This window comes from Stenella coeruleoalba (assembly GCF_951394435.1).
Source record: "Stenella coeruleoalba genome assembly, chromosome: 6".
NCBI classification, from domain to species: Eukaryota; Metazoa; Chordata; class Mammalia; order Artiodactyla; family Delphinidae; genus Stenella; species Stenella coeruleoalba.
Window position 1 is genome coordinate 15266600 of NC_137151.1, and position 16792 is coordinate 15283391.

Sequence of the window (16792 nt, forward strand, 5' to 3'; positions counted from 1 at the left end):
TTGCATTGTAATTATAGAACAAAATAATTATACAACTCACCATAATGCAGAATCATGGGAGCCCTGAGCTTGTTTTCACCTGCCACTCACTGATAGGGCTTTGATATGAGTCTGCAAGCAATTGATTTATTATGGTCTCTGTGCAGTCAAACCTCTCTGCTAATGATAATCTGTATCTGCAGCCACTCCCCAGCACTAGCATCACCACCTCAGCTCCATCTCATATCATTAGGCATTAGATTCTCATAAGGAGCATGCAACCTAGATCCCTCGCATGCACAGTTCACAGTAAGGTTCATGCTCCTATGAGAATATAATGCCACTGCTGATCCGACAGGAGGCGGAGCTCAGGCGGCAATGTGAGCAATGGGGAGCGGCTGTAAATACAGATGAAGCTTCGCTCACTTGCCCGCCATTCACCTCCTGCTGTGCAGCCCAGTTCCTAACAGGCCACGGACTGGTACCTGTCCATGGCCCAGGGGTTCAGGACCCCTGATCTAAAGGGAGACTGCACAAAGCTAGACCCCTAAAGGGTTGTCTAAAGATGACAAGAGATAATTATGCTGCACAAAAGGATTGATGAAAATGATTCTGTTTTTAATTCTTATGAACTTGTACTGAATCAATGAAAAAAAATTAACCTTAACTAAAAATTTGAGCCATAAGTCCACACTGGTGTTTGCAGACCAAATTTACCATATAAGTGTAATTAAAAGAAAAACAAATACAAAACTACAAATGCAACATAAGCTTTAAAGAATTCCATATGTAAAATTCCAATTTTGATGGAACTGATGGAAGACAAAGCACAGAGAACCCATCAAAACCCAAATATGATTAATAAAAAACATTCATAACTGTACACATATTGGGGAAAGTAAAAAACACCAAAGAAAAATATCTTAAAAAATATGAAAGTGTCAACATTTCTTAGATGTCAGTTCTCCCTAGGTGATCTACAGATTCAATACAATTCCCATGAAAATCCCCATGGTCTGTTTTGTAAAATTACAAAAGATGATTCTAAAATTTTTAAAGAAATACAATACCTAGATGAGACAAAAGAATTCTGAAAAAGAACAAGATGAAAGAACTTCTACTATCTCATTTCTAGATACACTATTATTGTGTAATGATGATTTTTAGTATGTCAATTGTATCTCAATTTAAAAGTTGAAAAAAGGGAGGGACAAATTTGTGACTATAATATACTCCTTCTGATTTAGTAAACCTTAAAAAGTAAGTGTCTGTTGCACAACATAAATGGTCAATAAATCAGTTGTGTTAAAAATATATATATATGTCAATAAACACATGAAAAAATGATCAATGTTATTAATCATCAGAGAACTTCTAAATTAAAAAGACTTATGATACTCTGTTGGTAAGGATGTAGAGCACCTGGAACTCTCATATACAGCAGTTGGTAAAATAAAATGATATAACTCCTTTGGAACATGTTTGGCAATTCCTTGCAAAAGCAGACAACAAAACCAAAAATATATTCAGAAAAAGGAAAAAAAGAGAAAAAAGAAAAAAAAACTTAATCAAGATGAATGGAAGAAAGAAAAAAAATAGAACAAATAAGACAGTAGGCAGAAATGATGAAAACTATAACATTTAAATGTATCGGTAATCACAATTTATATAAATAAATGCAATCTTCAAATACCTAAATTGTGAGGATGAAGTTTGAAAATGATAAGATAGAAAAGCAAAAACAATGTGTACTAGTCAAAAGAATGCTGGTGGTGTAATTTTAATATTTTTTTAAAATCCATAAAACAAAAAATGAATAGAAATAAACTGGATTGGTGAAAAACAATAAAAGATTCAGTTCTCTGAGAAGATATAATAATCTGAACTTGGAGGGAATGAATAAAAATAGTCTTAAAATATAAAGACTAAATTAGCCTACTAAGGAGAAACTGAATAATTCACCATTATAATGTGACATTTTAATACAGCTTTCTTGGAAATTAGAGACAAAATAAATCATAAAGTAAGTTTATGATTTGAACATCATGATGGGCAAGTTTGATTAAACAGGCATAGATGTAACACTAAATCTTTTAAGCAGAGGTGAAAGTTTTATAAATCATTCCTTTCCTAAGTCATGAATCAACTGAGGTTTCAAAGGATTTCTGTTATTCTAGTCAATTCTATGATTACAATTCAGTTATAACCAAAGTCAATTATAGAAAGTTACCAAAACTTCTATAAAAATATTGGAATAAAAATAATAAAAACAATTCAGAGGGCATACTTACCCTGGAAATTGAGAAATACGTACATTAAATTTTAAAAGTACTACATTAGTACCAGTGGGAAGTACCTAAGGGAGTACTGCAAAGGGATTTCATAACTCAAAGGCTTATATTTGAAAGGAAGAATGCTAAAAACTAATAAGCTAGACATTCAACATAGTAATTTAAAAACAATATGGGATAAAAGATAGAAGAAAACGTAATAACACGAGGAGTAGACGTTAGTGAAATAGAAAACAAAGATAAATGGAGAAGAAAAATTAAGCCCAAAATATGGTTCATGGAAAAGGAGGGAGAGATGAAAGGGAGAAGACAGGGGGGACAAGAGCAAGTGCAAGAGTGAGTGCAGGCAGCCCAGAGCAGAAGAGGTGCTTCAGCAAGAGCAAAGGGGCACTAATAAGCCAACCCGGGAGTCCAAATGGGACACTGCCACCACTAGTAAAAGGATTAAACATGTAATAAGAGGATACGTTACACTTTGAGAATGTTCTTGAATAATATATGAAATGGAAAGAATACTTTTAAAAGTACAAAACACAAATTAAGAGATACAAACATCCAGTTACAAAATAAATGAGTCACAGGTGTAAAATGTACAGTGTGGGGAATATAGTCAGAAATTATGCATTATCTTTGTATGGTGACATATCGTAACTAGACTTAGCTTGGTGATCATTTTGAAATGTATAGAAATATCAAATCACTATGCTGTGTAACAGGAACTAATGTAGGGCCATAGAGGTGGGGAGTGGGGGAACTGGATGAAGGCAGTCAAAAGGTAGAAACTTCTAGTTATAGGATAAATAAGTACTAGGGGTGTAATGTACAACACAATAAATATAATTAATACTGCTGTATGTTGTATATGAACATTGTTAAAAGAGTAAATCTTGAGTCCTCATCACAAGGAAAACAATGTTTTTCTATTTCTTTAATGTTATATCTAAATGAGATAATGGCTGTTCACTGAACTTATTCTGATAATCATTTCATGATGTTTGTAAGTCAAATCATTACGCTGTACATCTTAAACTTATACAGTGCTGTATGTCAATTTTATCTCAATAAAACTGGAAGAAAAACAAAAAGTACTAAAACTGACTCCAGAAGAAATGGAAAAATCGTAATAGTCCTGTATTGATTAAATACATTTAAACATTAATTAAATTTTTTCTAACAAAGAAAGCAATAACCCCAGATACTTTACAATCTAACTCCAATTCTAAGCAAGCTTTTCCCAACAATTAAAAAAAGAACATAATTCCTCAGCAAATTTTATGAGTTTAACACAATTTGATACTGAAATAAAACAAGTACATTAAGAAAAATCACAAGACCTACTGAGTCTTAAAGCTAACCACATTCTTTTTTTTTTTTTTTTTTGCGGTACGCGGGCCTCTCACTGTTGTGGCCTCTCCCATTGCGGAGCACAGGCTCCGGATGCGCAGGCTCAGCGGCCATGGCTCACGGGCCCAGCCGCTCTGCGGCATGTGGGATCTTCCCGGACCGGGGCACGAACCCGTGTTCCCTGCATCGGCAGGCGGACTCTCAACCACTGCGCCACCAGGGAAGCCCCTAACAACATTCTTTTATATGCTAAGAAAGCCACCTTCTGAGTTATAACTTAGTCAAAGATATGCATATTTTTTTAAATCGAAATGGAATATTTTTCCATTTAAAATATATCTAGTTATGTTTTTGTTTGTTTATATCCTATGTCATTTTATCCTATATTTAGATTGCCAGAGTAAATTGCCTGAGACTCAGCAGTCCCCTAATACAATGCTACAGACCCTAATACAATGATAAACATAAGATTTTTGAAATTCTAAACCTGAAGGCTCCAGTTTTATTTCCCCATGTTTCTAGACGAACATCTATATTTTCTAGTTTATATGGAGGACTCACTGAGATCTGTGCCCAGGCTTCCTCTCAGTGCTGTCAACTGTCACCTCCTTATGTGAGCCTTAATTTTAGTCAATTACTTTATTTCATGTTCTCCAAACAGGCTCTCCTCACTGACACTGCATTTACATGAAACTCTTCTCCTTGTCTTCTACTTGCTGAATGATTCTCAACATCCAGTTCATGTTTCACTGTCTTCATAATGCATTTTACAACTTTCCAAATCTTTGCTAAACTTGCATATTCATAAATGTTTGTATCGCTTCTTTGGTCTTTTATACTCATTTATGTGTATACAAGTACAGCCCTGAAATACATAAGCTCTAAGTCCTTTGTAAATTATTACGTATATTAGGACCACGAAAGGGTAAAATGTTCTCTACGATATGCATCTTTTGCTGTGGTAAGAAACACATAATGTAAAATTTACCATCTTAACCACTTTTAAGTGCTCAGTCATGTCAAGTGTATTCATATTAATCTGAAATGCTACCCCCATTAAAAAAACAACTTTCCTTTTTCCTCCCTCCAGCCTTGGCAACCACCATGAACTTGACTACTCTAGATATTTTATGTAAGTTGAATAAAACAGTATTTGTCCCTCTGTAACTGGCTCACTTCACCAAGCACATGTCTTCAAGTTTCATCCATGCTGCAGCATCTGATAAGACTTTACTATACGCACTTGTTGATGCATCTATAGCATTTTCATTTCTTTGGAATGATTACTTTCTTAGATATTTTCATTTTTTCACTAATATCTTTACTGCTAGTGGTGGGCTTTTATTTATTTATTTGTTTGTACTTATGTGAGAGGAGCATTATTCACAAAATATTTTTATTGAACTCTTAAATATTACTGACACTGACTGAATTAAATATAGCAAAAACATGATGCACTGCAGATTGAAGTGGGGGGAGAATGGTAGTGATGCATGTTGTTTTATATTTTACTATGTGTTAAGTAGATTTTCATGGACCCACTTGTCAGTGTACACCACTAAAGTTTGTGCCCCAGTAAAAGTACCAGTTACTTGCTGTCATGAGTCTTTGGGTTCATTATGAATAGTAGAACGTATTTCGTTTAAATCAATGAAGGCCAAGAATTTGCTTTGTCTCTAAACTAAAATAGTACAAAATCTCTTTCCTGTCATCTTAGTATCTTTATAATGTCTGGTCCAGTGATATGTATAAACTAGGTGCTCAATAAATATCTATATGGGGTTTAATTTCTTACTGTGAAGATGATATTGAACTTGACATAAAAATTATTGCTATAAGAAGTAAATATCCTCAGGGAACGATACTCAATATCTTCTAAATAACCATAATGGAAAAGAATATGAAAAAGAATACATATATATATATATGAATAACTGAATCACTTGGCTGTACACCAGAAACTAATACCACATTGTAAATCAACTATACTTTAATAAAAAAATTTTAAAAGGAAGTAAATATCATACAGTAAGCACAGAAGACATAATTATGCATTCCAGTCACCTTTTTTTTTTTTTTTTTTTGCTGTACGCGGGCCTCTAACTGTTGTGGCCTCTCCCGTTGCGGAGCACAGGCTCCGGACGCGCAGGCCCAGCGGCCATGGCTCACGGGCCCAGCCGCTCCGCGGCACGTGGGATCCTCCCAGACCGGGGCACGAACGCGTGTACCCTGCATCGGCAGGCGGACTCTCAACCACTGCGCCACCAGGGAAGCCCCCAGTCACCTTTTAGTTTCTAAGCCATGTTGTCTTCCCCAAGGCTGTGGTGCTTGTTCCTTCTTTGGAGAAATTGCTCCCTCAATAGAGCTGCATGACTGACTCCTTCCTGTTATTTAGGTATCAGCCTAAATATCACTTAAATCAGAGGGGCCTTACTTGACCACTCAATTTAATAACATTGGCCCTTCCTGTAATTATCTTTTATCCGTCAAGTTTATCTTGGTTTGTTTTCCTTATAAGATTTAATACCAGATGAAACTATGTTTTTCATTTATCCATTTACTTTCTCCTTCTCCTCTTTAGAAGATAATCTTCCTGAAAATGATTCCTTTTTTTGTCCTATTGTTGCTCTATTTCTAACACCATGCATCAATTAAAGATACTCAGTAAACAGTTGCCAGATTAATAAATAACTGAATTTATATAATATTAATTACAATATTATATTTTAAAGGATAATACAGAGAAATTATAGTAAGATGAAGAAAGTAGTTATGCAAGTACATATACAAACACATAATGTACACACACATATTTCTACTATTTACCTTTCCAAAAATGCTTAATCTTCTGGAGTCAATGTATGGCTGTTTCAGTAAAAATCTGAAATGAAAAAAGAAAAAATTATAGCTATGACTTCTTGAGTTAAATGAACCATAGAAATCCATTCTTAGCAAAAAGAAAAAAAACAAAACAGAACAAAGCAGAGGTCAAACGAGACTGCTTTAGTGGTTGCAGCTCTATTCATGGAGAAGGGTCCTGTTTACCAAAATCTTGCTACTCAGAGTGGTGGTGCAGTAGTTAGGGTATCACACCTGTTAGCTTGTTACAAATGCAGAGTCTTGGGCCCATTACCAGCCTACTGAATCAACATCTGTATTTTAACAATATCCTAGCTAATGTCTGTATACTGTTTTAAAGAACCTACTAGTTTTCTCAGGTCACTTTTTCATGCCAATGTGGGAAAGGTATCTGTGAAAGTTCAAGAACCGTAATTAACTGGGACAATAATAGACATTGTGGATTATTGTAAATAAATAATATAGTAGTTTAATTAAGGTCTCTCCCATTTTCATAAGTCCAAAGTGGATTCTAATTCCAGAGGGGGAAGTATGATAATTCTTTTGTCACTGAGAGTGAAAGATACTTGAAAAAATACAATAGTCTTTATGATTAACTTAGAAAATTGTTTAATCATTAAAATATAAATCTCTTAGCATTTACTAATGCTAAGTATTCTATATCACATATCTAGTTTCTCATTACAGGAAAAACGATAAGAAAATGTACATTCACTTACTTCACTGCTGCTATTTGGTCCTTTATTTCCACTGAGCCTAACCTTCGATGAATCTCCTGCAAAATTTTCAGGCCCTGGAATCCACTTCCTCTGCCATCAAACCGTGCTGTGATGACGTTACCCGTGCCAACAAGTACTGAATCCCAGTCAAAATGGAACTTATCTGTAACCAGCTGGCCTCCTGGCTCTTCATCCCTGCAAATATCAACACATTTGACCAAAACAAGAACAACTGACAATGTGGTCGAAATTTATTGGTTAATAATTATGGAAAAGACCCATGTTGGCTATTAAAATTTCTCTTAATTCTTGATATTAAACCTGAAAATATAAACGTCATTTTCCTTTGTAAATTTTCAAATGAAAAGCTCTTTGAATGAAATGAAAATATGAAACAGAATTTAAAACTGTTTATGAGAAATTATTTAACCCATTTTAAAAAGAGAAAAATAAAGAAAAAAGCACACACTTTCCACAGGCATATCTAAAGAATGATCATCAAGTTGACATACAGGCCCTACTTTATTGGATTTCTTACAGACAGTGTGTTTTAGAAATGTTTTGCAGATGGTATACAAGGGCCAAAGGGTCTGACAGAGAGAGGAATCAGTCATGGAAGCTTAATAATAATTTAACAAGAAATGTACGATCCTAAAGCACGTCAGATTCAAAAAGAAATACTGCATTAATATTTCCTGAATTGTTTTTTGTGAAGTAATTCTCACTGAGAAGAATTTAAGCGAACAGTGAGGAAAAATTCTTTTTTATCACTAAATTTGACAGCAAGAAAAGGAAGCAGACACGCATATGTTTGAAAAATTTGAAAGTTAAAAGTAAAGATGGAAACACAAATTATAAATCATGAACATTCTGTCCAGAGGGAAAAGGTGATACAATTTTAAAATGTCACACTACTATGGTATTTATAATTTATTTTCCAGAATATAGAACAGGTAAAAAAGCAGACTCTCATAAAATCACACAGATGATCTAGGTCCAAACCTAGGTACAGTTCAAACACACAGTGGTCCACGTGATAGATTTTAAGAGTAACAAAACATCTAACTCTCTGAAAAGATCTCCATTTATAGTTGGGCTGCATACTAGAAATCTTCACTCTACTCACTCTCCTGTGAAGACACCAAACTTGCCTTCAAGTTTATGTAAATGTGTTGCTTTGAAGCATTAAAATATACCAATACACAAATTAATCATCATTAACAAGTTTTAGGTTATCAGATTTGCTAAAGGAAATAACTTCTGGGCAGCAAATAGAACTGAGCAGATACAGAGGTTGTGTGGGACCAATGAGTTGGGTAAAGAAGGAGGTAGGGAATAGGGCAAAATGTCAGACAACTAAAATTTACCGAATGCTGTTATGGAACGAATTGTGTCTCTCAAAATCCATATGTTGAATCTCCAACGTCCACTATCTCAGAATCTGACTGTATTTGGAGATAGTGCCTTTACAGTAGTGATTAAGTTGAAATGAGGCTATTAGAGTGAACCTTAATCCAATCCAACCTGTGTCCTTGCAAGAGGAAATTAGGACAACAGACAGACCCTAGGGGTGTGCACGCACAGAGAAAAGAACATAGGAAGAGGCAGCAAGAGGGCAACGATCTGCAAGCCAAGGAGAGGTCTCAGAAGAAATAAAGCCTGCTGACATCTAGCTCTTGGATGTCGAGCCTCTAGAACTGTGAGAAAATAAATTTCTGTTGTTTAAAATACCTAGTATGTGTTATTTTGCTATGTCAGCCCTAATAAACTGATACAAAGGCCTTCTATGATCTAAGCACTTAAGATCCTTTATCTTATTTACTATACACCAACAAAAGTTACTTAACCTTTCTGGGGAGGAAGTTGCCTGTCGCATGGCTTATTGCATGGCTCATTGCATTCCAATGTATTATTATTCCTACACTGTAAATAAAGAAATTGTGCCACGGAAGGGTTTTAATAATGACCTACTCCATGCCTTCCTAAATCACACATTTAATGGTGATCCTGTGATTCCAAATATAGAACTGTTTTGTCCTTCCACAGTGTTTGCCATCTTTATCTCTTTTTTTTAATTTAATTTTTAATTTATTTTAGGTTTTGCAATTTACCTCTTGATCAGATTATTAGGAATTGTTACTACACATTTCCATGTGCTTTTGCCTAGAATTCCAATTGCCTAGTTCAGAATGAAGTCTGAAATTGCTATTTTTTCCACATTCCCAGATGATACTGATGTAACTTGTGTACCATTTGAGAAACAGCATGAATCACCGTGCGTGGCACAATTTCTGATGCATGGAGAACATAGAGAATGCTTGTTGAACTAGACAGTTTCAGGGAAAGCAGACTCAAGTGAAGTTTAAAATGGAAAGACCTTAAAAAGCTTAATAAATCCTGTACTTTGAAGCTTGGGGATTTATTGCAAATATTAGAAAACAGAATATGATTCACAGAGGACAAGATACAGCATTAACTTCAACATTTAAGTTGAGTAAAAATATGACAGTTTAAGTCCCAATTTCACTCTGAACATAGATAGGGAAGATACTAAAACACTAAGACTCAGTTTCCTTACCTTTAATAATGGTAAAACACTGTCTTGTTTTCCTCAAAGTGTTTTGTAAGCATTAAATGGCATAATGTATTTGAAAATACTTTGTAAAATATAGTAAGCAATATAAGATTATTATTAGATTTACTGAACAATAGAAACTGTTACTATTACTCTTTTGTTTGAAGTCACTTTTACTTATACTGAGCATATTTCCTTATAGTTCAAAATGGAAAACTATATAAAAGATTTTGGCCAGTAATTAAATTGAGAAATATCTATGGATAAAGATATTATACCATGCAGTAGGAGCTGTTATACCAAGGGGACTTCCATTTTCTAGATGGTCAAAGATACCAAAGGTTCATAAGAAAATTAAAAAGTGCAATCAACAGATCCTTTGGAGCAATTATCAGAGTGTTGTTAGTTACTAAGGCAAGAGAGCCTAGAAATAAACCCATGCACCTATAGTCAATTCATCTTCAACAAAGTAGGCAAGAATATACAGTTGAGAAAGGACAGTCTTTTCGACATGTGGTGTTGGGAAAGCTGGACAGCTACATGTAAAACAATGAAATTTAGAATATTCCCTCATACCATATACAAAAATAAACCTGAAATTGTTTAAAGATCTAAATGTAAGACATGACACCATAAAACTCCTGGAAGAGAACATAAGCGAAACACGCTTTGACATAAATCATACCAATATTTTCTTAGATCAGTCTCTCAAGGCAAAAGAAATAAAAGCAAAAATAAACAAATGGGACTTAATCAAGCTTAAAAGCTTCTCCACAGCAAAGGAAACCTTTAACAAAATGAAAAGATAACCTACTGAGTGAGAGAAAATATTTGCAAACAATGCGACCGACAAGGGGTTAATATCCAAAATATACAAACAGCTCAAAAAACCAAACAAAACAACCCAATCAAAAAAATGGGCAAAAGACCTAACTAGACATTTTTTCCAAAGAAGACATACAGATGGCTAACAGGCCACATGAAAAGACGCTCAACATCACTAATTATTAGAGAAATTCAAATCAAAACCACAATGAGGTATCACCACACACCAATCAGAATGGCCATCATCAAAAACTCTACAAACAATAAATGCTGGAGAGGGTGTGAAGAAAGGAGAACTCTTGTACACTGTTGGTGGGAATGTAAATTGGTGCAGCCACTATGGAAAATAGTATACAGGTCCCTTAAAAAACTAAAAATAGAACTACCATATCATCCAGCAATCCCACTCCTGGGCATATATCCAAAGGAAACCATAATTCCAAAAGATACACACACCCCAATTTTCATAGCAGCACTATTTACAATAGCCAAGGCATGGAAGCCACCCAAGTGCCCATCAGCAGTTGACTGGCTTAAGAAGGTGTGGTTTGTATATAGGATGCAATATTACTGAGCCATAAAAAAGAGTGAAATATTGCCATTTGCAGCAACGTGGATGGACCTAGAAAATAGTATGCTTAGCGAAGTAAGTTAGACAAAGACAAACCCTATGGGATATCACTTATATTTGGAATCTAAAAAAAAATACAAATAAATCTATATATGAAACAGAAATAGACTCACAGACATAGAAAACAAACTTATGATTACTAAAGGGGAGAGAGAGGGAGGGACAAATTAGAAGTATGGGATTAACAGATAGAAACTACCCTACATAAAATAGATGAGCAACCTGGAATTACTGTATAGCACAGGGAATTATACCCAATATCTTACAATAACTTATAATGATGCATAATCGGCAAAAAACTTGAGTCGCTATGCTGTATACCTGAAACTAACACAATACTATAAATCAATTATACTTCAATAAAAAAAGAAAAGAAAAAATATAGTTTAAAATAAGGCACATTTTTCAAACTTATGATTAATAGGTGATTGTAGATTTTTCAAAGCAAAAACTCAATTCCTTACTCATGCTCGCAATACCCAGGAAAAATATACAATTTCATTCATTTGCTCTGCTTCACCTGCTTTCAGTGTTAGAACACAAAATGTTATGATCTATTATCAGCCAATAATTTTAACACATTTCTCTGTCTAGTTGGGTGTGTTGTTCTTTCTTTTTTGGTGCAGAATACAGGCATATCTATTTCAATATCAATTAGAACATGGGTTATGATGGTAAGCACTGCCTGTATAAGAAACAAGCCAGAGACTTGCAGAAGCAAGGGGGAGATTCTTCACAAAGTGTTCACCAGAAATTTTTTTCAACAAATAAAGGCAAGAAAATATTACTTATTTGATGAAGTAGGAAACGATATATGGCTGTAGGGATGACCACAAGGAAGGTACTGTGAACCAAATCATCCATCATATAATAAATGGGTATCACAACTCGTGTATGTATTGGCCATGCAGAATTGGTGAGCTCCCATTCATGTGCCTCCTCTGTTTTCCTCTGAGTGTCTGCCGCATCCTTTTTTTGATATGGTTTTGCTTTACTCTCTCTGTCTCAGAAATCTCTGGGGACATATAAAGAACAGTGTTTCAAGGTTGAGAATAGGGACACACAATTTTGTTGAAAGTTGTATGAAAAGAACAACTCCATGTGTTTTAAGCAGTGAAAAGGTCACAGCAATATGAAATGTGTCCACTTCCTAACATAGGCAGCAAAATCAACTTAAGACTAAACTTTTCTTAGAAGTTAAGGTCTTTGAGGGTAGAGTTCACATCTGTTTTAATACCTTGAACACTCAATGTCTCTGCGTGGATGAAGAGAACATGATATAAGCAAATAATGAAATAAAGAAAAAAGGCTGAGCAAAACACACAAAATTCAACAGACCTTTAAAATGACAAAACAAGCCACTTCTTTATGACATAACAAAACATCATCTATGTCAAAAACTGAATTAAAGTGAAGAGATTTGTTTGGAGTACGTTTGGTCAGGTTCACAAAATGCTATTTAAATTCATGAAAAGAGCTGGATTTACGTTCAGAAGGGATAGGTTTTGACTTTGTTATCAATATGCTGAGTTACTCTGGCAATTATACGCTCTTTTTATCTTCATTTATTGTTTTCATTATAGAATAATGTGTTGTAAATAGTTAAGATCACGTAGAGTACATTTTTAAAAGCCTTTTCCTTACCACGAAAACTTTGGCTAGATAAACAAGGAAAATATTTACCAGTGAGAGAACTTTCCATGAGTGATCTATTGAATGGCAGAATTTTTTTTTTCCTACACGGCAGAATTTCAAAACTGCTATACAACAGCTGGGTATCTGTGTCTACTGGGTTGTGGAAGGAGGGGACAGAGAAAATTGCTTGTCATCTTGGTTCTTTGCTCTTTTTAGGCTTAGAATAGACCAACTTCAGCTGCATAAGTGCTAGATAAGAGCTAGACTCAGGGAGAGCTGTGTTGCAATTTTATTTTAGAGATAGTAAACTAAAAAAGAGTGTAGAAAGAAGGGTGACAGACAGAATGAAAGGCCAGATAAGGGAAAAGAAACTGATGCTGCAGAGAGCTGCATCACAGTACATTCTTAAGGAAAACGAATTGTCAGCGCTTTTGATTTTGTTCTTTAGGAGAGAACTCATTTCACAATAGAACACGAGTTTGACATGAGTAGAGTGAAACGATATTTGTCTTGTCTCAACCTGAAATTTATAAAAATTTATATTCAGCGATGACTTAGTTATAACGTTAAGTACATCTAAAAGCTAATGAAATCTATCCTGTTTCAAGCAATATATATCAATACATGCAGATACATACATTGGTCAAGGGCTTCTTGGCCAATTCCTTCTATTTCTCATTTTATTATCCATAGACTTCCCTCTCATGGAAGGATTGTCCTACATGCAGATTGGTGGAATGAGTTTTTTCATATATATACTACATCATATAAGAAATAACATTCTTTTTTTTCTGTCAGAGAACAGTTTCTTGTTCACATCCCCATCTTCTTCCATTAGGAATATTATAATATAATACAACCTGCAAGTTTCTGATCCCTGGTTTGTTTACATATAATTTTTGGCTGAATTAATTTCCATGGAGTTACAACTAGGGAAGCGTTTGACATGGACAAGTTTATTTATGCCTCTAACCAGACCCCGTGGTCTACCTGATAATACATAGAAAGTTAGGCTTATCAAACAAATTCTCAAGTTGTGTTATCCTCCATCACCTGTGTTCATATACTTGCATTCATAGATCTTTCCCATGTTAAACTTTTTAGAAAATATTGCCTATATTAATGACCTGAACCTTATAGTGATGTGAGATGTTATCATGAAAAGGGTACAGAATACGTTGGTAAAACCAAAATGAGTTGAGCCCAGGCCCAGTGGCTTTGACAAGTGCCTTCCCTTCCCTATGCCTAAGTCTGCTTTGGTGTGGAAGATGATAATAATAGTGTCTACCTAGTACAGTTATGGTAAATATTAAATAAAATTATATATATATATATAAATTGCTTAGCAAAGTGTCCAGTTTGTAGTTTGTTAAATATTATTAACCCAATGTTCTGGTCAACGCTATGGGACTTGACTGTTTCATCTTCCATTCCTCTCAAGGAAGCTGAGCTCCCAAACCTGGCCATCCCTAGGCAACTCTGCAGTGATAAGTCCTGAGCTTTTATATTATAAAAATCAAGTTTTTCTTATTTGGCTCAGTCCAAAGGACGAAAAATTCAGTTGCAGTAAAAGTGTTCTACTTTTCACAGTGGGTGGGTCTTTCAGTTAACTTAGAATGAATGAATATGTACGTATTTGGTTTTTTCTGTGTAATTGATTTCTTTCTACACATAGTCACATGTGATTATGCATCTGAGTGTAATTTGTGTGTCTCTGTATGTGTAAATTCTTTCTTTTGATTCCACAGATATATACTTCTTCTGGAACCACTAAAACAAGAGAATGTTACCCTCGTATACCTTTCTGATTTATAGAACTTATGACATAGATATTAGGTCTTTTTATTTTTTTGAGGCATTATTTTTTTTCAATAGTTTTCTTTATATTCAAGAAGCTGCTCAGACAATAAATTTAATATTTTTTCTTGATCAAAATTTGATCTCAAATTTGGGAGGGTATTTTGTGTTAATAAAACTGCATCTTTTTTCATCCTTACCCTACTGCTCTTCTCACTTCTCTTCTTTTCCTCCTTCGATTTTTAGTAGAATAGCCTTCCACATATCAGGGTCAATTTCTGTATGCTAAAGGCATTCTTCCTTGTCTGGAAGGAAATTCAATTCTATTTTGCTCTTTGATTTCTCTTGAATAGAAGCTAGAGATTGTTCCTTAGCATGATATAAAAACTGCATAAAACTATCATTAGAGCAATGAAAAAAAACAGAATTCAGTTCTTTAAATCAAGTTATTTATATTGATATAGGAAGCCAAAGAATGAAGAGCTTATCGGAACACAGGTTGAAATGTTAAACAGCACGGATATTAATGAGCCAACTACAAAACCCCAAAATGGACTGTTAGTATTATCCACACAATATTAACCTCGGGATAAACATCTTAGACAGCACATAAAATTATCAGAAAAGGGCCTCAGGGATGTCTTGTAGACAGAAATTGTGCAATAAAATAGAAGTTCCAATCTCCTAATCATCCCTACCGTCGAAGTCTTACTACATGAATTCTTATTTGTTGGCCAATTTCCATTTGGGATAATTTCTAACAGAGTGGTTGAGGAGGTCGAAAGAGAAAGGGGTTTGTTGATCTTTATTTTCAGTTGCTGGGGATGGTTGTGTAATCACTGAGCTAGAAAGCCCTTCATCCACCCCCTGGCCTTTGAGACACTGACACCTAAATCACTCACAGTCAAAAGACAGTTTAGCACATTGTATAAACAGATCGACAGGAGACTCTGCCTCATTCTTTATGTGAATATAATTGTCATGTAAATCTTTTATGCAAAAGGTCTGCTTTAGATATTATAATGGAAAATATTCTACACGCTGGCTTAAGGAATATGGGTATATTCCAAAAGAAATAGAAGTATGTGTATATTAAAATAAGAAGCTGATGGCAATCTTCACAACGATCTCATATTTCTTCATTTTCCATTTTGCGTGTGTGTGTGTGTGTGTGTGTGTGTGTGTGCTGCACGGCTTGTGGGATCTTAGTGCCCCAACCATGGGTTGAACCCTGGGGCCAAGGCAGTGAAAGTGCCAAGTTCTAACCACTAGAGCCCCAGAGAACTCCTTTCATTTTCTAAAGTAGAATACAATTCAGCATGAGAATGTTTTGAGTGTAACATTGAGGCATACAATACATAGGATGTATATCATGGATTGCAATGGATTTATAATATAGGGATGGATACTAATTATATACAAACTTTGAACCTTCATTTTATCATAGACAGGGCATCATTCACCTTCAATAATACATGGTGGTTATACAATACATTTTCCCTAACTAGAATCCTTTAGCTGGATTCTAAATGTCAATTTATCAACTGAAAAATGTGGCTACATAAACACAGGTAATTTTAATCTTAGCTTACATTATTGTGTTAGTTAAACAGAAATAATAATAACTGTAGTGCTAACTATGAATAAGTAACATAATGTCACTGATGCACTCCGTCAGCTTGGGGCTTTGTTGGATTACCAAAGGAGAAAAACACCATGTTTAGTATCCTTAGTTTAACCTTTCAAAGACATGCCAAATTAGTAACATAGTTAATGTTTTCTTCTATCATAGATTTCAGAAAAAAATAAATAATTAAAACAGCAGAAAAGAATGATCCACTATAGTTATACCCTTACATTTATGACTTAATATGTGACCATCCAAACCAAAAAAAAAAAAACAGAATTAGGAAATATTTCTTATGAAAAGCACTCGGAAGCATATCTTTAAATATAGAATATACTTGTATGTTTCAAAAAGGTAATCAATTGACATTATTCATATGAAACCATATCACATCATTCATGTCATTCATATGAAACCATTAATATCTGAGACCTGTATTAAGAGAGGAAAAGAGCTAAAATAGTATAAATATGTAAGTCATAGAAGTGACTATATATTTTTATACTAGTA

The 16792-nt window shown here is 34.5% G+C and overlaps 1 protein-coding gene across 17 annotated transcripts in view; it reads right to left on the reverse strand.

Annotated features, from left to right (window-relative positions):
* DPP10 (dipeptidyl peptidase like 10) overlaps positions 1-16792 on the reverse strand; it is a 1578941-nt gene that overhangs the window by 19094 nt on the left and 1543055 nt on the right. For all 17 annotated transcript variants that reach the window (XM_079923993.1, XM_079923994.1, XM_079923998.1 and 14 more), the window contains 2 exons: positions 7193-7387; positions 6441-6495 (listed from right to left, as the gene is read on the reverse strand). In XM_079923993.1, coding sequence (XP_079780119.1) covers positions 6441-6495; positions 7193-7387 — 250 coding nt within the window. The remainder of the gene's footprint in view (positions 1-6440; positions 6496-7192; positions 7388-16792) is intronic.